This window comes from Ornithorhynchus anatinus, chromosome 7 (genome assembly GCF_004115215.2).
Source record: "Ornithorhynchus anatinus isolate Pmale09 chromosome 7, mOrnAna1.pri.v4, whole genome shotgun sequence".
NCBI classification, from domain to species: Eukaryota; Metazoa; Chordata; class Mammalia; order Monotremata; family Ornithorhynchidae; genus Ornithorhynchus; species Ornithorhynchus anatinus.
In genome coordinates, this window is record NC_041734.1 from 51,071,219 (window position 1) to 51,099,147 (window position 27,929).

The 27,929-nt window shown below is 49.7% G+C and overlaps 1 protein-coding gene across 2 annotated transcripts in view; it reads left to right on the plus strand.

The window, feature by feature from the left end:
* The first annotated feature begins 13,068 nt into the window (after positions 1-13,068).
* ACSL3 (acyl-CoA synthetase long chain family member 3) overlaps positions 13,069-27,929 on the plus strand; it is a 78,231-nt gene continuing 63,370 nt past the window's right edge. The window contains exon 1 of one of the 2 annotated variants that reach the window (XM_029069802.2): positions 13,069-13,108. In XM_029069802.2, coding sequence (XP_028925635.1) covers positions 13,084-13,108 — 25 coding nt within the window. In that variant the 5' untranslated portion in view covers positions 13,069-13,083. Of the gene's footprint in view, positions 13,109-27,094; positions 27,207-27,929 lie in introns of those variants that run through there. The other variant, XM_029069804.2, reaches the window with a different exon arrangement.

Consider the following 27,929-nt stretch of genomic DNA (forward strand, 5'->3'; position numbering starts at 1 on the left):
CATGTTTTCAAAGATTTAATATATATATCCAAAATATATATACGTGTGGTACCTTTTCGAGGTAGCTGTAGAGGCATTTGGATAATTTTAGGATGATTGCATGGTTAATCTTTATTACAAATAGAAGTAATAAACATATTCACTTTATGCAGAATATCGTACTTCAGGCTAGAAAGTTCTAAGCAGTCAAGATTCCAAATCAGCCCTTAAAAAGCTTACAGTTTAAGGAGTTGAATTGAAAACAAATGGCATCTGAAATGAAACTGACGAAGAATCCATTTTAGAAAGCAGATGTTAACTGAGCTGGGTAGTATTAGGCAGCCCACGATGGAAAAGAAAAACTAAGTGGCAAATGAACTCGGGAAAAGGAGATGACTTTTTTTCCCCAATGACAGGACTGAAGACACAGGAATAATTCAAACTGAAGTCTAGGAGGGAATAGAGGATGGTATGGATAAGAAGGGTAACAAGATGCCAAATTAGATTAACTCTGAACCTAAAGAGGTTTTTTGGGGTTTTTTCCCCCCCCTTCAAATGGTTTGTGCTAAGCAGTGTACTAAGTGCTGGGCTAGATGCAAGATAATCAGGTTGGACGTAGTCCATGTCTTATATGGAGCTCACAGGTTTAATCCCCATTTTGCAAATGAGGTAACTGAGGCACAGAGAAGTGACTTTCCCAGCATCACCCAGCAGACAAGTGACGAGGGTTAATGGGAAAGCCATAAAAAGTGAAGTTGGACCACGTAAATAAAGAAGTGGCAAGAAGTGTGTTTTTGTGTGAGGACGAGAATAGAAATGGGAAAGCTGCAAAGCAGTTACAGCTTCGGCTTGAAGCACAAACAAAATAAAATTATTTTCAATTATATTAAGCAAATGAAGTGGACCCCAAAATATCACTTTTCTCCTCCCTCTAACCCCCCTTTACCTTATAAATAGAAAAAGAAAACTGGGAGCAGTTGACTCTGAAAAAGTGGGGATTTTTAATGCCATCTTCACTTCTAGAGGGTTTATAAACAGTAACATCCAGTTGTGATCCCTTAACTAGAGTAAGAGCTGTGTGCCACAGGAGGTGGTAAAACTAAAGTGGGTGAAGAAGTATTTGAGCAGTGTTCCCAAAAAAGAGGATTAAAAAAAAAAAAAGGTCTACAAAGGGTGCTGACATTCTAGGATTTCTAAGGAATCGGTGGGTGTTATTCCAGAATCTCTAGCTGTCATTTTTGGAATCTGAGAGAGTACCAGAGTAATCCCCGAGGATTGGAAAAGGGGCAAATATTTGCCTGCCTCTAAGGAAAGGGAAACCAGATAATCTGATCATTCTAGTAAGGTTAGATTAACATTGATACTTGGGAAGATAACAACAGTGTCATCCGCCAGTCAGTTGGTCACCGCCCAGCGATGCGTAAGACAGTAGGAATTAACTACCGTTGTTTTGTGAAGACTGAATTGTCTGACCAGTTTCATTTCTTTTTGTGATAGTGACAGACATGCAGGAAAGTGGGGAGTTAGAGAAGTGATCCAGCTAGACTATTCAGAGAAGCAGCGTGGCTCAGTGGAAAGAGCCCGGGCTTGGGAGTCAGAGGTCGTGGGTTCTAATCCCGGCTCCGCCGCTTGCCAGCTGTGTGACTTTGGGCAAGTCACTTAACTTCTCTGGGTCTCAGTTCCCTCATCTGTGAAGTGGGGATTGAAACTGTGAGCCCCACGTGGGACAACCTGTTCACCTTGTATCCCCCAGCGCTTAGAACAGTGCTTTGCACATAGTAAGCGCTTAACAGATACCATTTATTTTTATTTATTTGTCAGGCTTTCGGCTTTGCCAAAAATGACGTTCGTCCGAAGAAGAAACGGTTTGACCAGTATGTCCCCACCTGGGCCAGGTGGGCCTGACGGTCCGCTCCCGGGTGAACTCGGAGACGGGGGTGGTCTTTGGGAAACTACTTTCCCCTGAAGCCGAGCCATTTCTTAGATTTCGGTCTCTTCTGGGTTGGAGCAGAGTTTCTCTTCCTGTCACTTTTGCCCTTCTGGGCGTCGCCATCCTCTAGCAGCCTGCGATTCCTTTAGAAGTGGAATTGTGAGAGTTTTGTGCCTTTTTTTGTTTTCAGTGGTATTCATTGAGCGCCTACTGTGTGCGGAACAGTGTGCAATACAACGTAGTTGGTAGACATGTTCCCTGCCCACAACGAGCTTATAGTGAAAAGTGGGAGACATTGATAATAAAGAATTTCTTGGTATGTACGTAAGTGCTGTGGATAATAATAATGATAATATTTATGGTATATTTAAGTGCTTTCTATGTAATAATGATAATAATTATGGTATTTGTTAAGCGCTTACTATGTGCAGAGCACTGTTCTAAGCACTGGGGTAGATACAGGGTAATCAGATTGTCCCATGTGGGACTCACATTTTTTTTTATCCCCATTTTTACAGATGAGGTAACTGAGGTACAGAGAAGTTAAGTGACTTGCCCAAGGTCCCACGGCAGACAAGTGGTGGAGCCGGGATTAGAACCCACGACCTCTGACTCCCAAGCCCTGGCTCTTTCCACTAAGCCACGAGCACCGTTCTAAGCGCTGGGGTAGGCACGAGATAATCAGGTTGTCCCCCGTGGGGCTCACGGTCTGTCTCACTGTCTGTCTCACTGTCTTAACTCCCATTTTACAGAAGAGATAGCTGAGGCCCGGAGAAGTGAACTGGTTCGCCCAAGGTCACGCAGCAGAGAAGTGGCGGAGTCGGGATTAGAACCCACGTCCTCTGACTCCCAAGCCCGGGCTCTTTCCGTTAAGCCGTGCTGGTTCTGTGGAGCAGAGGGTGGGTTGAATATCAGATGCCCTAAGGGTACAGATCCGAGTGCATAAACAGTGTGTTTGGAGCAGCACGGTAACAGTGCGGATGGAGAGGGAAGGACAGATTTTTATCCCAATCTCGCCAAGGCAGAATAAAAGAGGATTTAGTGACGGATCGAACATGTGGGTTGCATGGGAGATATGAGTCAAGGACAACGCCAAGGTTAATGGATTTGTGAGCCAGGGAAGACAGTGGTATCGCCTACGGTGTTGGGAAAGACGGGGAGGACAGGGTTTAAGTGGGAAGAAAAAGAATTGTGTTTCCGACACGTTTAGATTGAGGTGTCCTGGCGGGGCGTCCAGGTCGAGATGTCCCCAAGGCAGGAGGAGATGCAGAACTGCAGAGAAGGAAAGGTCAAGGCACGAGCCCATCTTCCTTCCTCTGGGCCGTGGCGGAAAGTGGGTGTGAGGGGAAAAAGGAAAGTCTGCACAGCTGGAGCTGGAAGGCCAAATAGCCCGTAAGGGTGGAGAGGGTCTGTGCCATCCCGGGTGACTGAGGGGCCCCATGCAGACGGGGACGGAGGTTGGACTACCACTCGTCCAGATCTTCCGTGCCTCCATGAGGTGGAAAATGTAGCCCCGTTTACCTTTTCTTTATTTCCAACTGGGTCTTTGGGGAGGTCAGTGTCTCTCTCCCCCCGCCACTTCACCCTTGCAAAATCAGGATAAAATTCAGCAGGACAATTACAAGAAGCCAGATAGTAGGAGCAAGACGGGGTCGGTACACTCGGAGCAAACCCGGCGGTCACGGTCGATCTCTTGCGGCTGCCGTTTGGAGGACAGACATGACACGACTGACAGGTGTTTTCCTGCGGCGTTGTTGCTCAGAACGAAACGTGATCCGCCGTCCTCTCTGGGCACCGTTTATGTAAAGATTGTCTCTTGATGTGTCCCGGCTTTCGTTAGGAACGGTGGCCGGCGATGTTTTCATTTCTGCCTCTCGCCCTCGTCTCCAAAGCTCCGTTCTCAGAGAATCGCCTCGTTGCTAATTGCCGTAAGCCAGCCTGGTCTGTTTACTGCTGTCGTCTCCCAGCTGTTCGTAGCATTTCCACGTCGCGAGTTTACCGCGTCGGATCCTGAAAACCCGACCTCTCTGTTAAGGGTTCTCCCAGTTCAGCCCACCGGATAGCCATTCTTCCTGGGAGTCCCGGCAAAGCGGAGCGATGCGTGCGTTGCTCTGGGGGCGGGGGCGGATGAGAACCGATTGTGTTCCGGGACTCTTGGGGTTCTTGCCACTGAATTTAAGAGCTAGCGAGGGCGGAACCGTTCTAGAAGTCAGATGCTGTTCGGTGGTGGGTGCAAGTCACCGTAGAGAAGGCTGGATGCTTCCGTTGGGGTTCTGCAACCTTTTTTTTTTTTTAAATGCTGTCCCCTCAGCGCGTACCGTGTGCCGAGCACTCTTCTAAGCACTGGGGTAGATAGAAGATGATCAGGTTGGACACAGTCCCCTGTCCCCCAAGGGCCTCACAATTTTGTTAATGAAATGTACATCGTCTTGATTCTATTTGCTATTGTTTTAATGAGATGCTCATCCCCTCGATTCTATTTATTGCGGTTGTTCTCGTCTGTCCGTCTCCCCCGATTAGACCCGTAAGCCCGTCAGAGGGCGGGGACTGTCTCTATCTGTTACCGATTTGTACATTCCGAGCGCGTAGTACAGTGCTCTGCACATAGTAAGCGCTCAGTAAACACTATTGAATGAATGAATTTTATGGATGAGGTAACTGAGGCACACAGAAGCCAAGTGACTTGCCCAAGATCACTCAGCACATAAATGGCAAAGCCAGGATGAGAACCCAGGTCCTCTGACTCCCGGGCCTGGGCTTTATCCTCTAGGCCACTCTGCTTCTCAGTCTAGTAGAATTGGTTCCGGCCCCATTAATAAATTCATTCGATCGTATTTAACGAGGGCTTACTGTGTGCCGAGCACTGCCATAAATCATCCACCCGGTCGTATTTATTAAGCACATACTGTACTGAGCGCTTGGCAGAGTGCAGCGGAGTCGGTAGACACGCTCCACGCCTACGACAAGCTTACGTAGAGGAGGAGACCAACATTAAGATAAATAAATAAATTACGGATATGTTCCTAAGTGCTCTGGGGCCGAGGGAGGGGTGAGAAAAGGGAGGAAGTGCAAGGGCGACCGTAGAAGGGAGTGGGAAAGGAGGAAATGAGAGTTTAGCCTCTCGGAGGAGACGTGCCCTCAATAAGGCTTTGAAGGTGGGGAGAATAATCGTCCGGCCGACACGAAGAGGGGGACGTGGGAAGGTCGACAAGATGGAGGTACGGTGAGTAGGTTGGCATTTAGAGGTGCGAAGTACGGAGACCGGGTTGTGATAGGAGAGCAGCGAGATGGGTAAGGAGTTTCTGTTGGATGCGGAAGTGGATGGGCAACCGCTAGAGAATTTTGAGGAGCGGGCAAACGTGGACTTGAGCATTTCTGTAGAGAGATGAACCAGGCCGAGGAGGGAAGCCTGGACTGGAGTGGAGAGAGACAGGAGGCAGGGCGGTCAGCAAGGCGGCCGATGCAGTGAGCCAGGAGGGACGGAGGGCTCGGATTAACGTGGCTGGAGAGGAAAGGCAGATTTTATTAATAATAATGATGTTGGTATTTGGTAAGCGCTTACTCTATGCAGAGCACAGTTCTAAGCGCTGGGGGAGATACAGGATCATCAGGTCGTCCCACGTGAGGCTCACAGTTAATCCCCATTTTACAGATGACGGAACTGAGTCACAGAGAGGCGAAGTGACCTGCCCACAGTCACACAGCTGACGAGTGGCAGAGCCGGAGTTCGAACCCATTACCCCTGACTCCCAAGCCCGGGCTCTTTCCACCGAGCCACGCTGCTCCTCTGTGACGTCGTGACGGTTGAACCGGCAGGATTTAGCGGTAGATGGAATGTGTGGGTTGAGTGAGATGGACGAGTCGAGGATAACACCAAGGTTACGGGCTTGTGAGCCAGGAAGGACGGTGGTGCCGTCTACAGCGACGGGGAAGGCACGGGGAAGGGACAGGGTTCGGGTGGGAAGACGAGGAGTTCCGTTTTAGACGGAGATGTGCCTCTTTCGGTGTCGGGACCGCTCTGCTGTCACGAAGCTTCTTGCAGATTTCCTCATTCTCCAGAAGTTTGACATTTAACTATCTGGCCGGGTAGGATGGCGCTTGCAGATTTGCACCAAGTGACAAGACCAGCATTATCCGGCGAAGGCCAGCCCGAGCTGATTATGATTCAGCAATGCGGCGTCCTTATTTAAAACCGGCCCCTAAAAATCAATGCTTCGCGTGGGCGTGAGGGACCCGGGGGGTGCGGCGACCCAGAATTCAATATCTGGAGAGAAAGGGGAGGAGGCAATCCACGGAGGAGAGGGATGAAGCGGGAAGGAAGGCGAGGGCAGAGGAGGGGGAGGGGGGGAGAAAAGAGAAATGGACCCTCGAGCGCCAAGAATACTATCGTTCAATTCATTCAATAGTATTTATTGAGCACTTACTATGTGCAGAGCACTATACGCTTGGAATGTACAATTCGGCAACGCGTCATTATTTGTTGTTATTAGCAGCAAGTGGGGAATCTGTTAAGCGCTTGCTGTGCGGCAGGCACCGTGCTGAGCACCAGATCGGACGTCGTCCCCGTCCCACGTGGGACTCCCAGTCTAAGGGGGAGGGAGAAGACGGATTTGCAGCTGAGGAAACTGAGGCACAGAGTAGTTAAGCGACTTGTCCGTGGCGTAATGGATAGAGCACGGGCCTGGGGGACAGAAGGTCATGGGTTCCAAGGCCGACTCCGCCACGCGGCTGCCGTGTGACCTTGAGCAGGTCACTTCACTGCTCCCTGCCTCAGTTACCTCATCTGTAAAGTGGGGATTGAGGCCGTGAGCCCCACATGGGCCGGGGACCGTGTCCGACCCGAGTGGCTTGTATCTACCCCACCGCTTAGAACGGTGCTTGGCACGTAGTAATATCTACCCCACCGCTTAGAACGGTGCTTGGCACATAGTAAGCACTCAACAGATACCATCATCATCGTCGTGATGCCTTTTCTAAGGCACTTAAATTTCTGCTACACAGTAGAGAAGCTGTGTGGCCTATTGGAAAGGACCTGGGCCTGGAAGTTGGTGGCCCTGGGATCCACTCTTGGCTTCGCCATTTACCTGCTGTGTGACCTTGGGCAAGTCATGTAGCTTCCTTGGGCCTCAGCTCCCTCATCTGCAAAACGGGGTTTTGCTACCTGTTCTTCCCGTGATGCCCACGTGGGACCTCATGATGATAATAATGATGATGGTGTTTGTCATGTGCTTACTATGTGCCAAGCACTGTTCTAAGCGCTGGGGTAGATACAAGGTACTGAGGTTATCCCTCGTGGGGCTCACAGTCCAAATCCCCATTTTCCAGATGAGGTAACCGAGGTACAGAGAAGTTCAGTGACTTGTCCAAAGTCAGGCGGCTGCCAAGTGGCGGAGCGGGGATTAGAACCCACGGCCTCGGACTCCCAAGCCCGGCCTCTCTCCGCTAAGCCACGCTGCTTCTCTGGTGTGGATCTTATATCTACCCCAACGTGAGCCCGTCATTGGGCGGGGATCGTCTCTATCTGTTGCCGAATTGTACATTCCAAGCGCTTAGTACAGTGCTCTGCACATAGTAAGCGCTCAATACTATTGAATGAATGAATGAATGCTTAGATCATTGTGTGCAGAAAACACTGGAAGCACCATAATAATAATAATGGTAATTGTGCTGAAATAGTGTATATACACCCCCCCCATATATATTTTATATATCTAATTGTGCTGAAATAGTGTATATACACCCCCCATATATATTTTATATATTTATACACACACACACACACACAGATATAAGTGATATAGGGATAGCTAACACTATGATATTTCTGAGCCCAAAAGGGATACTCACGTTATTCTTTTTAGTCTCTCATTAGAGAATTCTGTCCATTTAGTGTTAGGCCATATTTAAAAGAATGTAGGAAAGTGAGCGAGTCTGAAAAATGAAGGAAACAACTAGGGGATTTAACGAGGATAAAGAACTGCATTAAAATTCGGAGGATCAAGCATCTGAGAGTGTATGCGTACGGTGTTCCTTTGAGTCCTCGCTTCTGAAGTTTAACCTTTATAAGGTAACGTGGCCCAGAGCATTTAGCACTGAACCTCGCGTCCAAGAGACTGATTTGTTTCCGACTGTTTTATTACTCTTTGTGATGGGGGGAAAAAAACAAAAAAGATTTGTCTCCACTTGGAAATCTGTAAGGTCAGCCTTCTGGAAGCAGTGTGGGTTACCAGGCTCCGCCACTTGTCTGTTCTGTGTCCTTGGACAAAGTCACTTCACTTCTGGGCCTCAGTTACCTCATCTGTAAAACGGGGATTAAGACTGTGAGCCCCATGTTAGACCGGGACTGTGTCTACCGCGATTAGCCTGCATCTACCCGAGCGCAGAGTAAGTGCTTAAGAAATACCATTATTATTATTATTCTAAGCAAAATTGTACTAGAAACTCAGTTACAGCTTGCCCAACATGGAGTCCAGTTTAAATTGGTGGAATTCTGGATAACTGAGTTTTTTTTTTTTATGAAAGCGCATTTTTTATCATCACCCGTAGTTACGAAGATGTCATTTATGACTATTAGACATTTATTTGTGCCGTGCTGTCCTGAACTATGCCAGAAGAGCTCAGTGCCCTGTCTTACTTAAAGTCCTCATTTGCATTATGGTGTCATCAATTGCTTACAGCGTCTAATATAGTGCTTCGTAATGCCTATTCACATGAAAATCTGGATCCACTGGAAAATCACAACTTCCTGGGGAAGATTGGAATTAAGAGTTTGGGGACCTGGGGCTGGATATGCATGTTTTCCCATTAAAACCGTCAAATCAGAGAGCCCACTCTGCCCGTCTGCTCGTATTTCTTGCTGTACTCCAGCCAGCCTTCTCCATTCCAAGCGTGTCATCTTGCAGCTTTTTGTCAGCTTTTCCCTCCCTTCCCAGCACCGGTGCCTTCCCCTCTAGCTTCCGAACCTTTGCTCTGTCTCTTTGACATAAATCAATTTCCTTCCTGCTTTTTTTTTTTTAAATGGTATTTATTAAGCGCTTACGCTGTGTCGAGCGCTGGGATAGATTCAAGCCGATCAGGTCAGGCACAGTCCCTTTCCCACACGGGGTTCCCAGCCTAAGTAGAAGGGAGAATAAGTATTGGAATCCCGTTTTCGCAGTTGAGGAAACTGAGGCGCCGAGTAGTCACGTGACTCGCCCAAGGTCACAGAGCAGGCAAACGGCAGAGCTGGGGGTAGAACCCAGGTCCCCTGACTCCCGGGCTCGTACTTCATCCACTAGGATATGCTGCTTCCCATTCAGCGTTCCTTCCCCGGCTTTCACGGGTAGTTGGAAGCCACCTCCAAAAGCACAATTCAAGACTCGCCGTTTTTTGATTCATTCTTACAACTTCGCAGCGTGGGTGCCATATAGACATGTAGGCATATACTTAGGCTGGGAACCCCATGCGGGACAGACACTGTGTCCAACCTAATGAGATGGTATCTACTCCGGCTCATAGAACGGTGTCTCTTTCTTACATAGTATTTGTAAAGCACTTTCTATGTGTCAAACACCGTCCTAAACCCTGGGATAGATACATGTCAGGTTGGACGCAGTCCCGGTCTAAATAGGAGGGAGAACTGAGGCACAGAGAAGCGGTGACCTGCCCGAGGTCACACAGCAAGCAATTGCAGAGCTGGGTGTAGAACCCAGGTCCTCTGGCTCCCAGGCCCGTGCTCTTTCCACTAGGCCAAGCCGCTTCGCCGTGTTGGACACTTAACGTACCATAAAAAAGAGTGCGCGTACAATGTCGCGTAGATTTTGGCCTCCCAGACCCGATTTAGAGGCAGTGGATTTTTGGTGGATTTCTCCCTGTTGGGCCCACTTGGGTGACTTGGTGTCTCAAGTCTCCCATTAAGAAATGACCCAAGGTCTTTGGTCCTGAGCCTCGAGGACCGAGAAGTTGTGCGAAGGACCCGGCTGAGGTGCCAGTGGTTTGCACATCGCCACTTGAACCGCGCCTTCCCCGCTGGCCGCGTTGGCATCGGAGGCACACCCGGGCAGGAGTGCAGCACGCTGCACTGAACACTCGTCGTTTTTACTCGCAAGCCAGAGGGACCACTGCCTAGTGCCGACGCTCTGCCCCGGGGCCGCACCCCGGAAAGTCGACGCTTCCGGTCAAGCCTGGGAAAATTTATCCTGACATATAGAAGAAATAGAAAGAGAAGGGAGAAAAATGTATATAGACATTCTGTCAACAATTTACAGTGGTGGTAATGCTTTTTTCTTTCTTTTTTTCTTTTAACAGGAACTGATATTAAGCTTTTATCGATTTGATTGTTTAGACACTCTCCTTCTGTTTGGCTCTTGCACAACGTTTATCCCCAACGAGAATCTCAATGTAAGTCATTTTTAAAAATTCATTTACAATGGGACTCTAGTTACTTGTTTACTTCCTTTCTGGTATGGGAAGAGATTTTTAAGAGTGATTTATCTAGCCCTTTGTTCCCAGAAGGATGTGAGGATGCCGAGAAGAGAGTATATCTGAAGTTATTTTTTAAATCAGGCATTCGCCTGGCAGAAGGAAGGATGAGACAGAGGGCCGCTAGACTGTAAGCTCGTTTGGGCAGGGAATGTGCCTTCCCACTCTGTTGTACTGTCCTTCCCCGAGCGCTTTGCTCTGCACACGGTAAGTGCGCGATAAAGCCACGGATCGATTGACATCAGGAGGCAGAGGGCTTTTTTAAGCCAGTGAGCACAAACCATCGCCAGTTCTGCCAAAACAGCTCAGGCCCGTGCCTTGTTAGGATGTACCTTTCCCCCCTCTCCAAACCCAAAATTGAAGTCCTGGAAAACAGGGAAAACAGGCTCGTCTGGCCTCTTTACCGAGGAAGAGACGGCAGAAGACTTTGACGTCACCGTTGCCTGACCGGTGCTCACCTAATTGTTTTCATGAGATGTTCTTCCCCGTGATTCTATTTATTGCCATTGTTCTTGTCTGTCTGTCCCCCCTGATTAGACTGTAAGCCCTCAAAGGACAGGGACCGTCTCTATCTGTTACCGATTTGTACATTCCAAGCGCTTAGTACAGTGCTCTGCACATAGTAAGCGCTCAATAAATACTATTGAATGAATGAATAAATGGTGAGGGCTATGACAAAATGGCTGCCAAGTGGAGTCAACAGGCCCTGAGAGGGGGACTGAGGGGCGGTGGGGTGGTCTTTAACTTCTAGAAAGCTCTGTTGAGGTGGAATTCAGACCCACCTCTGAGGCTTTTTCTTTTCGGCTTGGCCACCGTACAGCTACCTCAGGACACTGCTGCTGGCTTTGAATGTAAGAGGAGCAAAAGACCGCTGTTTCGTATGTTAGTGCAATTTGCTAAATATTAGTTTTGGAAGAATCAAATTCATGTGATTCTTGAGGGGGAGGGCAAAAAGGTTTCCGGGCAGCATAGTAGCCACTAGGAATTTTGCTTCTGAGCGGGGACTGTCGGAGTGATACTGTACTCTTCCAAGCGCTTAGTACCGGGCTCTGTATATAATAAGTTTTCAATAAATACAGTTGATTGGTGGCTGGGAAAGAAGGACAAGAGAATAATTAAGGCGTTAACTGGGGGAGCGTATTTCTGACAACGATAATAGTGTTAGAGACTGTTAGAGGAGCAGCGAGGCTCAGTGGAAAGAGCATGGACTTGCGAGTCAAAGGTCATGGATTCGAATCCCGGCTCTGCCACTTGTCAGCTGTGTGACTGTGGGCAAGTCACTTCACTTCTCTGGGCCTCAGTTACCTCATCTGGAAAATGGGGATTAAGACCGTGAGCCTCACGCGGGACAACCTGATTACCCTTTATGTACCCCAGCGCTTAGAACGGTGCTCTGCTCATAGTAAGCGCTTAACAAAGACCAACATTATTATTAATAAACGTGGTATTTGTTAAGTCTGTGCCAAGCCAGATCATCAGGTCCCACCTGGGGCTCACAGTCTAAAGAGCAGGGAGAACAGGTATTGAATCCCCATTTTACAGACGAGGCGACCGAGGCTCAGAGAAGTTAAGTGGCTGGTCCGAGATCACACAGCAGACAAGTGGCTGGGCCTGGGTTCTAATCCCCAGGTCCTTCGGACTCCCAGGCCCGCGCTGATTTCACTAGGCCACGCTTCTCAGAGTGGCCTAGTGGAGAAATGGAAAAATGGGAAGAATAGGACACGATCCATAGTTTGGTACTTCTTCGAAGATGGAAAAATAATGGTGATGGTATTTATTAAACTCTTCCTGTGCGCTAAGCGGTGGCGGAGATGCAGGATAACCATCCAGCTTAGAACAGTGCTTGGCACCTAGTAAGCGCTTAACAGTTACCATTATTATTATCCGGCCAGTGAGGGCTCAGAGTCTACCGTGGAGGGACAACAGGTATTTTATTCTCATTTTAGAGAAATCTTAGATCCGGATCGGTTAAGGCACTTGCCCAAGATCACCCAGCAGGCTAGTGGCGGAGCTGGGACTGAACCCAGGTCTCCTGTCCGTCAATCCCGTACTTTCTACGAGGCCACCCTGCTTCTCCAGTGGACCGCGTACTGTGAAGGTGTTACGTCGTCACCCTTCTTGCTGGCTCTCAAGTGCCACAAATGGGCCAGTCTCCCTCAAATCAGAGTACAGTCGGTTCTTTCTCAGCAGGATTCTCCCACTCTACTCATTTTCACAGTTTCCCTGTGGAGGAAGCCCTTTGCCAGTTAATCCGGAAGCCCCTGTTCATTCGGCGGCGCTGCCCGTCCTCGGTCCGTAAACGGAGTAAGGGTAAATCCTTACTCTTTCTTCCCTCTCTGGAACCTCGGATTCCAAACGATGGGCATTTTCAGGCTGCCCAGACCCGCCTGTCTCTCGCAGCTTCCCTCCGGCCTCTGCCCGGATCTTGGGCCCGTCGCTGTCGTCCAGTTATTTGGGCTGGCTGAATTGTACCACTTTCAGGGCTAATTTTTTATTTTGAGGGAGGGGGAGTTGGCCCCCGTGTAACAAGTGGATGACGCTTGTGTCGGCTTCTGATTCTAAGCCCGCTGCGAGTACAGTCGGCACCACCTGCGCTCCGCAGCACCACCCCCCACTGTGACGTAGCAGATCTGCCCCGGCTTGGGTGGATGGATCACCTGGCAGATTGGCTCTAGCCCGCCGCGGGGTGTGTTTTGCCCCACCTGACCCGAGCTATGGAGATCGCCCTCATCTCCTTAGGTAAGAGGAGGGGTCCTTCGTATTCAAAGGCAGTGGCGCTGCCGTTGAAATTCCTCTGAGCGGGAATGAGGCAGGAGGCGGTCTCTTCAGCTACTCACACACAAACATTATAGGATGCTTGGTTTACCCTGTTGTCCGGTCGAGGTGAGCGGTACATCCTTGAAGAGGATGACGCAGAATTTACCACGGGACTTTTTTTTTTTTTATGGTACTTGTTAAGCTGTACTAAGCACTGGAATAGATACGAGGTAAATCAGGTTGGACACAGCCCCTGTCCCACGTGAGGCTCACGGTCTACGTCTGGGGAGGGGGATTTAATCCCCATTTTCCAGATGAGGTAATTAGGGCGGAGAGAATAATCGTGTCGGTATTCGTTAAGCGCTTACTGTGTGCGGAGCGCGGTTCTAAGCGCTGGGGGAGATACAGGGTGATCGGGTTGTCCCACGTGGGGCTCACGGTTTTAATCCCCATTTTCCAGATGAGGTAATTAGGGCAGAGAGAATAATCGTGTCGGTATTCGTTAAGCGCTTACTGTGTGCGGAGCACGGTTCTAAGCGCTGGGGGAGATACAGGGTGATCGGGTTGTCCCACGTGGGGCTCACGGTTTTAATCCCCATTTTCCAGATGAGGTAATTAGGGCAGAGAGAATAATCGTGTCGGTATTTGTTTAAGCGCTTACTGTGTGCGGAGCACGGTTCTAAGCTGGGGGAGATACAGGGTGATCAGGTTGTCCCACGTGGGGCTCACGGTTTTAATCCCCATTTTCCAGATGAGGTAACTGAGGCCCAGAGAAGTGAAGTGACTTGCCCACAGTCACACAGCTGACCAGTGGCGGAGCCGGGATTCTAATCCATGACCTCTGACTCCCAAGCCAGTGCTCTTTCCACAGAGCCACGCTGCTTCTCTAGAGAAGTTAAGTGACGGATCCAGGGTCACCCGGAGGAGCCTTGGGAGGGCCAGGATTTAGAACCTAGATTCGCAGTCTCCCAGGCCCCGTGATTTTTCCACGGGGCCACACTGCTTCCCAAAGGACGTTGCCCAGAGTCACAGTTGTCTCCACGGTGACTGAATAGGGACTCGCATTCCAGGAAACACTGTACTTCATGATATTGAGATGGAAAAAAATTCTTCAAGGAAGGAAATGCAAGGCTGGGAGCTCGTCGTGGGCGGGGAATGTGTCTTTTGTCGTACTGTACTCCCCCGAGCGCTTCGTACAGTGCTTTGCACACAGGCAGCGCTCAGTAAATACGATCGAATGAATGAAAGAGCCAAAGGGTTTTAACCGTGAGATATGGCAAATTGATGTTTATCTTGAAAAGAAGCAAATTGTTCTGTAGATGAAGTGATAGCGTGGCTCAGTGGAAAGAGCACGGGCTTTGGAGGCAGAAGTCATGGGTTCGAATTCTGGCTCTGCCACTTGTCAGCTGTGTGACTGTGGGCGAGTCACTTCACTTCTCTGTGCCTCAGTGACCTCCTCTGTAAAATGGGGATGAAGACTGTGAGCCCCACGTGGGACAACCTGACTCCCCTGTGTCTCCCCCAGCGCTTAGAACAGTGCTCTGCACATAGTAAGCGCTTAACAGATACCGACATTATTATTATTGATAGGAGCATAAACTTTCCGAAATGTGATTTGCACATTAAGTTTATCAACTTCATAGCTTGTTCTGTTAAAAATTGCATTCCAAGTGTCCTTAAATGTAATCGAGACAAAGAAATGCAGGATTGCTAGATTTATACTAGAATAAGAGCCTAGTAAGAGTCTGCTTTAAATGATCGTTAACATCGTTTAAGAGAGCTGGAATTATCGAGCAGCTTGTGTGTTCTCCTGAGTTTGGCGTACACTTTAAGAAAGAAACAATGTTCCTGCGTTCGGTAATTGAACGGGGGAGACGAGCCAGTTTAAGAAAGGGGGAAGATGTGTTCTGTCGAGTAGGAGCTGAGAACGCGTTCACTACGTAAGCGAGAGCTCAGGCGAGGACTTCACGGTGCAAGAGGGAAGACAGAATGCCGGCGGTTGGTTACCAGTGCTCTGCCCACAGTCAGCGCTCAATAAATGCGATCGAATGAATGAAGGCGCCAAGTTGGGCTTCAGTAGAGAGGGAGGGAGTTCTGGGTAGAGCTAGGGCTGGGGGTACAGATCCTTTCTTTAAAGAAAAAAGCTGGACCCAGGGTGTATCGACAGAGACGTTAGTACCCATGATGAATTCTGAGTAATGAAACAGTTCTTTAGTGCTGGCAATCTGCCCTGCTTAGCATAATTGAGTTATTTTCATAATCATTAGTTGTCATTATATCACTTTTTTCAGTCAGTGGTATTTTTTTGAGCACTCTACTCGGTTCTTGGGACGCGGCAGCGCAGCGGAGTTGGCAGTCACGCTCTCTGTCCACAAGGAGCTCGCAGTCTGGGGGGAAGGCAGAAATTCAAGTGAATTACTGTTAGGGCAACGGGAGAGTGTAAATAATAATAATAATAACGTTCGTATTTGTTAAGCACTTACTATGGGCAGAGCGCTGTTCTAAGCGCTGGGGTCATCAGGTTGTCCCACGTGAGACTCACGGTTAATTCCCATTTTACAGATGAGGTGAGTGAGGCCCGGTGAAGTGACTCGCCCACAGTCACACAGCTGACAAGTGGCAGAGCCGGGATTCGAACCCCTGACCTCTGACTCCCAAGTCCGGGCTCTTTCCACTGAGCCGTATGAAGAGACGTATATAAGTGCGCTAGGGGTGGGTCGGATAGAAAGTGCTTCAAGAGTACAGCTCCAAGCGCTTAGGGGATGTAGAATGGAGGGCAGACAGAAGAAACGAAGGACGACGCGGGAGAGGCCTCTTGGAGGAGTTGTGCTTTCAGTAGGGCTTTGAAGACGGGCGAGAAAGCGGTCCGTCGGATAGGAGCGGAGAGGGAGTTCCAGACCGGAGCGGGGACTTGGGCAAAGGTCCCGTGGCGAGTCTGATGAAATCCGGGTACAGGGAGCGGGTTAGTGTCAGAGGAGCAGAGGTGGCGGGCGGATCGGGTTGTAGCAGGGAATTAGGGAGATAGCGTAGCGGAGAGGGAGAGGCTTCAAGCCAGTGGGAAGGAGTTTCGGTTCGCCGCGGAGGTGGATGGGCAGTCGGAGGTCTTCTGCAGAATGGGGAGATGTTGGCAGATCTCCCGCGGCTGCCGTCCCCCCTACCCTCCCAGAGCCCCCCGCAGAAAATGATCCGGGCAGCAGAGTGAAGTGTGGACCTGAGAGGGGAGAGCCAGGACGCAGGGACGTCGGGGAGGAGGCTGATGCGGGCGTCAAGGCTGAGAAGCAGCGTGGCTCAGTGGAAAGAACCCGGGCTGGGGAGTCAGAGGTCATGGGTTCCGATCCCGGCTCTGTCACTTGTCCGCTGTGTGACGGTGGGCAAGTCACTGCACTTCTCTGGGCCTCAGTGACCTCCTCTGTCAAATGGGGATTAACTGTGAGTCCCACGTGGGACGACCTGATGACCCTGTATCTACCCCAGCGCTTAGAACAGTGCTCTGCACGTGGTAAGTGCTTAACAAATACCAACATTATTATTATTATTATTATTATTAGGATAAGAGTGGTAGCCATTTGAGTGGAGAGGGAGGGGTGGATTCCAGATATTTGGAAGGTAGAACCAAAGTAGGATTTGGTGACAGACCAGATATACGGGTCGAATGAGAGATTCGTTGAGGATTAATGCCAATGTTGTGGTCGCGCGAGACAGGGAGGATGGTATTGTTTTATTATATTTAAGTGCTTACAATATGCCAAGCACTCTACTAAGCCCTGGGGTAGATACGAGGTGATCGGGCTGGATACCGTCCCTCTTCCACAGGGACGAGGGCCAGGGAAAGCGGGTATTGCAGCCCCTTTTTTTACAGGTGAGAAAACCGAGGCGCAGAGATGACTGATTTGTCCAAGATGAAACAGCAGGCAAGTGGCCAATGGTGGTGTCAACAGTGATGGGAGAGTTGGGTGGGGGAGGACGGGGTTTGAGTGGGAAGATGAGTCCTGTTTTGGATATGTTAAGTTTGAGGTGTTAGGACATCCAAGTAGAGATGTCCTGAAAGCGGGAGAAAATGCAAGACTGAGGAGAAGACTAGAGATCAGGGCTGGAGATGTAGATTCGGGAATCATCCACGTCCTTGAAACCCGGGCAGAGAATGAGTTCTCCAAAGGAGCAGGTGTAGAATGAGAATAGAAGGGGCCCCGGAACCGAGCCTCGAGGGAGTCCCACAGTTAGGGGGAGGTGGGAGGCGGAGAACAAGCCTGTGGGAGAGACCGAGACGGAGCGGCCAGAAAGCCAGTAGGAGAGCTAGGAGAGAGAAGTGTCAGTGAAGCCAAAGTTGGACATTTCCTGGAGCGGTTCACGGTGTGGAAAGCGGCTAAGAGGACGAAGGGGCCCCGCAGATGGAGAGGAGCTAGTGTCTGCAGGGAGGGCAGGTCCCCCCGAGGTTGCCAGGTAAGTTATCCACTGGTCTCGGTCTCAAGCACCGGCATATTTGCAAGCGGCATAACACGTGTGCCGGCGGCGTGGCTTACTGGATAAAGCCCGGGCCTGGGAATCAGAAGGACCTGGATTCTAATCCCGGCTCTATCACGTGTCTGCTGTGTCACCTCGGACGAATCATTTGTATATAATTTATTACCCTATTGATTTTGTTAATGAGCTGTACGTCCCCATGTTTTTGTTCTGTTTTGCTCTGCTGTCCGTCTCCCCCGATTAGACTGCGAGCCCGTCATCGGGCAGGGACGGTGTCTATCTGTTGCCGAATTGTCCATCCCAAGCGCTTAGTATAGTGCTCTGCACATGGTAAGCGCTCAGTAACTACTGTTGAATGAACGAATGAATCAGGATAGAGTAGAGGCTATTGGATTTGGCAAGGAGGGGGTCATTGGTGACTCGAAAGGACAGTTTCTGAGGAGCGAGGGAGACAGAGGGGGTCAGGAAGGGAATGGAGAAGAGAAAATGGAGGCAGTGGATGTGATGGAGTTTGGAGAGGAATGGGAGGGAGTTGATATTTGGAGGGTGCCGTGGGACCTTTTAGCATCCACAGGTACGCGCGCTATTCTGTAACAAAACGTGACCAAACCCGACTGAGAAGGTGGGTGTGTATTGTCTAAATATGTACGAAAGCGGTTTTACCTGCAGAGTAGCAGAACAGGAAATGGTGAGTGAAGAGGTGCAGTTCTCTGGGCAAATCCAGTAGGCACAACCTTTCAGGTGGCCGTGTAGAGTGGAAGAGCGGCCCCGGTCTGATTATTACCAGACATAGTATCTTAAAAGCTGTTTACATTGTATCGTGGTTGGCGCATCTGATAGGCGAGGCTCAGGTGGCCTCATATCATGATGTCCCTGCCAAGAAGGTGGAGGAGAGGAAGGTGGAGGAGAGGCTACGTGGGTTCAATCTGTGTTAAAAGTCGGTAACAAGCAAAGCTTCTAATGCTAAGTAAACCAGATAGACCGAGTCAACCCCTTTGTCCAAAAACGTTTCTTCAGGTCCATTGTTCGCAGGGTAACGAACTGTGGGAGTTACAAGGATGAAACACCAAATGGCCCCTACAGTTAAGGCTCTTACCTTTTAATGGGGTAACAGGGTTATTGCAAATATTCAGCACACCTCCAGACAAATATCGTAATTGACTGAGAGCATAAATTCACAGCGTCATAAGCGGTATGCCGTACCTACTCTACCTAATTTACTGAACGCTCCCGTAGATCTTGGCGAGGAGGTGGATCCTTCAGCGGAGCCTGAAGCAGCGCGGCCCGGTTGAAAAAGCACAGGCCCGGGAGTCGGAAGGACCTGGGTTCTAATCCTGGCTCTGCCACTCGTCCGCTGTGTGACCTTGGGCAAGTGATGTAACTCTTCTGTGCCTCGGTTCCCTCACCTGGAAAATGGTGATTAAGACTGTGAGCCCCATCTAGGACCTGGACTGCGCCCAACCGAATTATCTTGCATCTACCCCGGGGCCTAGGACAGTGCCTGGTATTTAGTAACTGCTTAACAAAAACCATTAAGAAAAAAAGAAACCCTCTAACAGGGTTTTGAACTAAGGGCACGAGGTCTAATCGAAGGTGAGGGAGAAGCATTTGGCGAAGGAACTTATCCTCGAATTGGGAATTGCGATTCCATTCAAGCAGCAGCTTGCCGGCATCCGCGAAATGCAGTTCTTGTGGCCGTGTACAAGATAGACTAGAGAGAGAGGAGAGAGGGGTGGCTGGGAGACCAGCAGGAAGACCCGGAGTTGTAATTCAAGGCCAGAGTGGTTAGGATCTAGACAAGACGGGAGCTCTGAAGAGGACGGGGCAGATTTCTAAGACCGTTGCTAAGTAGAAATTCTTTTTAAGGTATTGTAATTCAAGGCCAGAGTGGTTAGGATCTAGACAAGACGGGAGCTCTGAAGAGGACGGGGCAGATTTCTAAGATCGTTGCTAAGGAGAAATTCTTTTTAAGGTATCGTCTAAGTGCTTCCGACGTGTCGAACACCGTTCTAAGCTCTGGGGTAGATACAAGTTAATTAGGTTGGACCCAGTCCCTGTGCCACATGGGGCTCCCGGTCTAGATTAATTTGAGGGAGTTGGCCTGAGATTGGCTTTGGAGGGTAGAAGAGAGCCAAGGTGACTAAGCTTTTGATTGTGAGGGATAGGAAGAGAGTGGGGCCGTTGAAGTATCGGCCAAGTTAGGTGTGGAAATGGGTGGGAAGTCAAGCACGGTTTGAACTTGTTGAGTTTCAGTTGAGCAGGGACGCCGATCTGGGAGTGGAGAGGCGGTGAGAAGTCGGCTAGTCCCTTTGCCATTCACCTGCTTAGAGTGAATCAATCGTGTGAGTAGTTGAACTTGCTCCCACTGAGAGTTAAAAGGGCCGAGGGCCCGACTTTGAAAGGGGAAGAAGAAAAGAGTGAGTAAGAGGCAGAGGAGTGGATTCAAGGTGCGTCACCTTCCGGAACCTGGTAGCCAGTCCAGGCCAAGGTGGCGTAAAATTTTCAAGTCAATCAGATGTATTTATTGAGTGCTTACCCTGCACAGAACGCTGTAGTAAGTCTTTGGGAGAGTACAATACCACAGAAACCAACCGAAGGCCCACGGGGCAGGCTTGTTTTCCACATTTTGTTCTGCAGAGGCGGCTCGGACTGATCGCCGATGTCACGGCCAGCTTCCTGAGGAGTTTCCACAGATAGTTGGGTGTTAGGTAACATTAAATAATGTTTAGAAGATTGGTTTCCAGCGGTGGCATCTTGGACCAATCTCTCTTCTCCCTCCTCTTTAATAATGTTGGTATTTGTTAAGCGCTGACTATGTGCAGAGCACCGTTCTAAGTGCTGGGGTAGATACAGGGTGATCAGGTTGTCCCACGTGGGGCTCCCAGTTTTGATCCCCATTTTACAGATGAGGTAACTGAGGCCCAGAGAAGTGAAGTGCCTTGCCCACAGTCACCCAGCTGACAAGTGGCAGAGCCGGGATTAGAACCCATGACCTCTGACTCCCAAGCCCGGGCTCTTTCCACTGAGCCACGCTGCTTCTGAGACTGTGAGCCCCCTTTTCTGGTAGGGACGGTGTCCATCCTGATTAACGTATCGACCCCAGTGCTTTAGAACAGTGCTCCGCACACAGTTAATGCTTTAACAAATACCATTATTATAATCATGATCACTAGTAATCACTTAGGGAAGCAGCGTGGCTCAGTGGAAGGAGCACGGACTTGGGAGCCAGAGGTCATGGGTTCGTATCCCGGCTCCGCCACTTGTCAGCTGTGTGACTGTGGGCAAGTCAACTTCACTTCTCGGGGCCTCAGTTCCCTCATCTGTAAAATGGGGATTAAGACTGGGAGCCCCACGTGGGACAACCTGATGACCCTGTATCTACCCCAGCGCCTAGAACAGTGCTCGGCACATAGTAAGCGCTTAACAAATACCAACATTATTATTATTAGTAATGAGGGTGTATTCCTTTATTGGTGGTATGTCAGTGCATGTTGATTTCTCCTTTTAACTGGCGTTATTGCCTGATGGTTTCCATGGAGGACATTTTCAACCAATTCCATTTCTTTCGTCGTCGTCGTTGCCTGTGTTATCTCAGTCTGACTGTTGAGCTAGGCTGGCCCAGGTACAAGGAGGACCGAGGGAAAATAAAGAGATAAAAGAATTCATTCCTAAGGAATCCTGTCAAGCCAGTCGTTTGTTAGTACTTGCATTTCTAGTAACTTTCACACTAGGTTTAGAAGTGCTGCCAGATACTGGGAGGTTTACTGGATGATTTCCTGGGAATCCATAACAGTTTCTTACAAAGAATATGTGAAATCATCATCTGTAAAATGGGGGTTTAATACCTGCTCTCCTTCCTAACTAGAGGTGCCCCCGCCGCCCCTGCCCCGAGACCGTAAATCTCCACCCCCCGCACCGACCGTAAGCTCACCGTGGGCAGGGAATGTGTCTGTTAATTGTTGTAGTCTCCCAAGCGCTTAGTACGGTGTTCTGCACCCAGTAAGTGCTCACCAAGTAAGATTTAATGAATGAAATAAAGAATGCAGGACCAGGACTGGGTCTAACTTGATCATCTTGTATTTACCTCAGCATTTAGCACAAATACAACTATCATTATTATCATTATATATATTCATTAGTATTAAATCTAGCTTAGACCAATAACTGGATCATACAATCCCATAACATCATTTTTCAAAGAGTTATTTTGGACGGATTTGCTTATTATGTTTCTGTCTGTTTTGGGGCAGACCAGCTCGAGCCTGCTCAAATCCCTGATAATTTCACCAGCTACTTTCTGGGCAAAACAGACACCATAAATCTTGAACTTCCCCAACATCCTCATATTCCGACATCCCCTTTCTCTTCCCTCCCAGCTGCCTCCTGATGTCTCCCACTTGTGCCCTAAACCTCTTCAAAACTCTTGCTCCCATCCTCCCTCCCTCCATTGCTACCATCTTCAATTTCTCACTCTCCAGTGGCTCCTTCTCCTTTCAAACTTCAAAAAGGTCTCTCGAATACTAAAAACGCCTTCCCCGATCCCTTTGCCCCATCTCCCTATGGCTGATCTTGTCCAGATCCCTCACCTGCTGCCTGTCCACCGACCCTCTTAATGACTCACGATGTTTTCGTTTGCGCCTCCTTCTGAGGCCACTCTGTCTAAGGTCATCAGCGGCCAAGTTCAGTGGCTTCATCGTCCTCGTCGATGGTGGTCATCGAGGGCTCACCGGGTGCAAAGCGCTGTACTCAGCGCTTGGGACACCGTGCTAAAAAGGTGGGCAGTGTGTTCCCTGCCCACGACGAGCTTTCAGCGTAGAGGGATCTCTGTCCTCATCCTCCTTGGTCTCTCGGCCAGTCATCTTCTCTACAGCCGGTCACTCCTCACTCTGATTTAACCGAAATGGTTCTCTTCCTCCCTCTCTGACCCTTCCTTTCATCTCATTCTCTGCCTCTTCATCCACCTCCCTTCCCGTAGTCAGCTCTCTTCTATTCCTGTACTTTTTTCACTCTAAACGCCCTTAAGGGGCTCCTCCACTCACAAGGCTTATTGACCACTTCTACGGATGCGACTCCCAAGTCTTTCTCACCAGACTCACCCCCCCCCCCCCCCCCCCCCCCCCCCCCGCTATACTGTCTCACACTTCCTCTCACCTCCCAGGACATTTTCCAATGATGATGAGGATGATGATGATGGTGGTATTCGTTAAGCACTTACGACGTGCCAAGCACTGGTCTTGGCTGTCCCATGTGGGGCTCGCAGTCGTCACCCCCGTTTTACAGACGAGGTCACAGAGGCCCAGGGAAGTGAAGCGGCTCGCCCGAAGTCACACGGCTGAAAAGTGGCGGAGCCGGGATTAGAACCCACGACCTCCGACTCCCAAGCCCGGGCTCTTTCCACCGAGCCACGTTGCCTCACTGCTTCCCTCGTGGCTACCTTGCCGATACCTTAAACTGACACGTCTAAAACCGAACTCATAGGGAAAGCGTCTGCTGATTCTGTTGTATCTTACTCTCCCAAGTGCTTAGTACAGTGCTCTGCACATAGTAAGTGCTCAATAAATACCACTGATTGCCCTCCCCTCCGAACCCCTTCTCCTAACTTCCCCGTGTCCTGAGATACCACCACCATCCTCCCTGTCCCAGAAACCTCCACCCTTGATGTCACCTGTGAATCCTTCCAACTTTTAACTCTCACGAGACAGACGTGAGTGCAGATAAAGTTACAGATACGTGCATGAGTGCTGTGGGGCCGGGGGAGGGGGAAGAGCAAAGGGAATAAATCGGGGCGATGCAGAAGGGAGTGGGAGAGGAGGAAAGGCGGGGCTCAGTCTGGGAAGGCCTCTTGGAGGAGGTGGGCCCGCAGTAAGGCTTTGAAGGGAGGGGGGAGGGTCGTCGTCTGTCGGATTTGGGGAGGGAGGCCCTTCCGAGCCGGAGGCAGGACGGGGGCTAGGGGTGGGCGGCGGGACAGGCGAGATCGAGGTGCGGTGAGAAGGTTCATTCACCCGTTCATTCATTCAGTAGTATTTTTTGAGCCCTTACTATGTGCAGAGCACTGAGCTCTTGGAATGTACAATTCGGCAACAGATAGAGACCATCCCTGCCCATTGACGGGCTCACGGTCTAATCGGGGGAGACAGCCGGACAGAAACAAGACAACTTAATCACGATAAATAGAATCAAGGGGATGGACGCCTCATTAACCAAATAAATAGGGCCGTAAAAATATATACAGATGAGCACAGTGCTGAGGAGAGGGGAAGGGAGAGGAGCAGAGGGAAAGGGGGCTTAGCTGAGGGGAGGTGAAGGGGGGAAGGGGGAGGGAGCAGAGGGAAAAGGGGAAGCTCAGCCCGGGAAGGCCTCTTGGAGGAGGTGAGCTCTCAGTAGGGCTGGCATTAGAGGAGCGAAGTGTGCGGACTGGAGTGCGGAAGGAGAGAAATGAGGTGAGGAAGGAGGGGGCAAGGTGATGGAGGGCTTTAAAGCGAATGGTCAGGAGTTTTTGTTAATGTGGAGGTTGGATGGGCAACCACTGGAGGTTTTTTGAGGAGCGGGGAGACCTCTCCCGAACGTTTTTGTAGAGAAATGATCCGGGCAACAGAGTGAGGTGAGGTGGGGAGTGGGGAGAGGCAGGAGGCTGGGAGGTCGGCAAGGAGACTGATGCCGTCATCCAGGCAGGGCAGAATGAGTGACTCTAGAAGCAGCGTGGCTCAGTGGAAAGAGGCCGGCTTGGGAGTCAGAGGTCATGGGTTCGAATCCCCGCTCTGCCACTTGTCAGCTGTGTGACTGTGGGCGAGTCACTTCACTTCTCTGGGCCTCAGTTCCCTCATATGTAAAATGGGGATTAAGACTGTTAGCCTCACGTGGGACGACCTGATCACCTTGTATCTCCCCAGCGCTTAGAACGGTGCTTTGCACATAGTAAGCGCTTAACAGATACCACCATTAATGTGGTGGCAGATAGATAAGATTTAAATACCTATTCTCCCTCCCCCTTTAGACTGTGAGCCCCATGTGGGACTGGAACTGCGTCTGACCTGATTATCTTGTTTCTATCCCGGCACTTGATACAGTGCTTGGTATATAGTAAGTGCTTATTAATTATCGCTAGTAGTAATATCAGTATTGTTACTATAATAGGTAGACACAATCCTTGTTCTCAAGGAGTTTACAGTCTCAGGTTACCACCTTTTCAACCTGAATCCCCTCTCCCCCGCCTTCAAATCCACCAGTTGGCCCCATCTCTTAAACCGTCCTGAATCCCCCCCCCCCCCCGACTAATTTGTTCCTACCGGGTTGTAGCCTCCGACCCGCTATCTCAGCACTAATAATAATAATAATAATAATAATTATGGTATTTGTTAAGCGCTTACTATGTGCGGAGCACCGTTCCAAGCGCTGGGCTAGATACAGGGTAATCAGATTGTCCAACGTGAGGCTCACAATTTTTTTTTTATCTCCATTTTTACAGATGAGGTAACTGAGGCACAGAGAAGTTAAGTAACTTGCTCAAGGTCACACAGCAGACAAGTGGCGGAGCCGGGTTTAAAACCCACGACCTCTGACTCGCAAGTCCGTGCTCTTTCCACTAAGTCACGCCGCTTCTCTAATGCACTCCCAATTCCCACGAGCACTTTTGTGCCCGTCAGTTAACATGTTGAACCGCTCTAGCATTTTTTTTTTTTTGATGTATTTATCTGTCTTCCGCTTTCCATTTCTCCCCTCCGTAAATCATCTTGGATCCATCTCCCCCCATTAGAAACGCTGCATCAGGGCAGGATCGTATCGTATCGTCACTGTACTCTCCCAAGCACTTATCACCGGGTGTAGATGCTGAATAAAGCCAACTGATGGACTGATGGGATGAGCAGATGTGAGGAGGAGCCCCTCAGCAAAAATCGGAGGATTCCGGTAGCGGGGGAGCCGGAGAGCGTCGGACGAAAGAGCCCGTTCTTTTTCTCAGATTTAATCCCGAGAAGCAGCGTGGCTCAGTGGAAAGAGCACGGGCTTTGGAGTCGGAGGTCATGACTTTGGGCAAGTCACAACGTCTCGGTGCCTCAGTTACCTCATCTGTAAAATGGGGATGAAGACTGTGCGCCCCACTGGGACAACCCGATTCCCCTGTGTCTACCCCAGCGCTTAGAACGGTGCTCGGTACATAGTAAGCGCTTAACAGATACCAACATTATTAATCCTCTGTCCCTCTTCTCGTAACTCTTCCGTCTTCCCCTTCCCACACCTCATGTCTCTCCTTCCGGCCCCACTCCTCTCTCGTCTTGAATCAGTCACTTATTGAGCGCCTGATGTGTGCGGAGCGGTGTCGTAAATACAATGTAGCGGGGTGAGTAGACGGGTTACTTGCCCACAACGAATTTCCAGTCCAGAGGAACCCTCTAAAATCTAGTCCCGCTGGAATTAGGCTGGCAGCCTTGAAGAGGCCATCTCAGAGGGAAGCCTTTCATTTTTTGTTTCCCTGTGCGTGTGTACGGCTTGGCGGAAGTCATGCGGGAGCGGCGGCGTCTAGGCCACGATGGTTTCATTCATTCATTCGTTCAACGGTATTTATTGAGCGCTTACTACGTGCAGAGCACCGTACTAAGCACTTGGAATGTACAAATCGGCAACAGATAGAGACAGTCCCTGCCCTTTGCCGGGCTTACGGTCTGATCGGGGGAGACGGGCAGACGAGAACAGTGGCAATAAATAGAGTCGAGGGGAAGAACATCTCATTAAAACAATGGCAAATAAATAGAATCAGGGCGATGTACATCTCATTAAATAAAATAAATAGGGTGATGAGTCTCACGGGCCCCATTCTAATTTACGTTAGCGTCCGTCTCGGCCTCTCGTTTGTAAGCTCCTTGAGGACAGAGCGTGTCTACAGTTTTATTATGCCATCCCAAGGGCACAGCAGGACGCATCGAACCCGGTAGGTGTTGGATAGTTGCCCTCGATGGAGTGGTTACCTGAGGGTGAAAGGGAAGGCGGCTCAGTTCCGGAGACAAGGCAGCGGCGGGGTGGGTGTTTTCAGGAAAGGACTCTCGCGGTTCCTCTTTGATTGTTCTCCCTTTCTTGTTCTCCTGTTTGAAGCGAAGGGCCAGACTAACCAGCTCCAGAGCGTAGGACGTCGGCATTCCTGGTGGAAAAGCCGTAATTGTTCTATGAGAACTGAAGCTGGGCGATGTCTACGTTAGAATTAAATCAGTACACTGATTAGCCTTTGTAGAGTTTTTGCTTCACCGGCGTAGCCTCGTAGCAACCGTGTAAATCAGATACATTTCAAAAGTCTCAGTCGTCAGGGAATGCCGTTGGCTTTGTGGGTTATGGAGGTATATTCTCTCCCTTCAATTCCGTACGGTTTGAAAGAGGGCCTCAAATTTTTTTTTTTTTTAAAGTCACCTCCTCCAAAAGGCATTCCCTGATTCGTTCCCACCCTTCTGGTCATAATAGTAATAATGTTGGAATTTGTTAAGCACTTACTATGTGCAGAGCACTGTTCTAAGCGCTGACAGCGGGGCCGCCGAGCCGGTGGGAACTGATATTAAGCTTTTATCGATTTGATTGTTTAGACACTCTCCTTCTGTTTGGCTCTTGCACAACGTTTATCCCCAACGAGAATCTCAATGTAAGTCATTTTTTAAAATTCATTTACAATGGGACTCTAGTTACTTGTTTACTTCCTTTCTGGTATGGGAAGAGATTTTTAAGAGTGATTTAACTAGCCCTTTGTTCCCAGAAGGATGTGAGGATGCCGAGAAGAGAGTATATCTGAAGTTATTTTTTAAATCAGGCATTCGCCTGGCAGAAGGAAGGATGAGACAGAGGGCCGCTAGACTGTAAGCTCGTTGTGGGCAGGGAATGTGCCTTCCCACTCTGTTGTACTGTCCTTCCCCGAGCGCTTTGCTCTGCACACGGTAAGTGCGCGATAAAGCCACGGATCGATTGACATCAGGAGGCAGAGGGCTTTTTTAAGCCAGTGAGCACAAACCATCGCCAGTTCTGCCAAAACAGCTCAGGCCCGTGCCTTGTTAGGATGTACCTTTCCCCCCTCTCCAAACCCAAAATTGAAGTCCTGGAAAACAGGGAAAACAGGCTCGTCTGGCCTCTTTACCGAGGAAGAGACGGCAGAAGACTTTGACGTCACCGTTGCCTGACCGGTGCTCACCTAATTGTTTTCATGAGATGTTCTTCCCCGTGATTCTATTTATTGCCATTGTTCTTGTCTGTCTGTCCCCCCTGATTAGACTGTAAGCCCTCAAAGGACAGGGACCGTCTCTATCTGTTACCGATTTGTACATTCCAAGCGCTTAGTACAGTGCTCTGCACATAGTAAGCGCTCAATAAATAC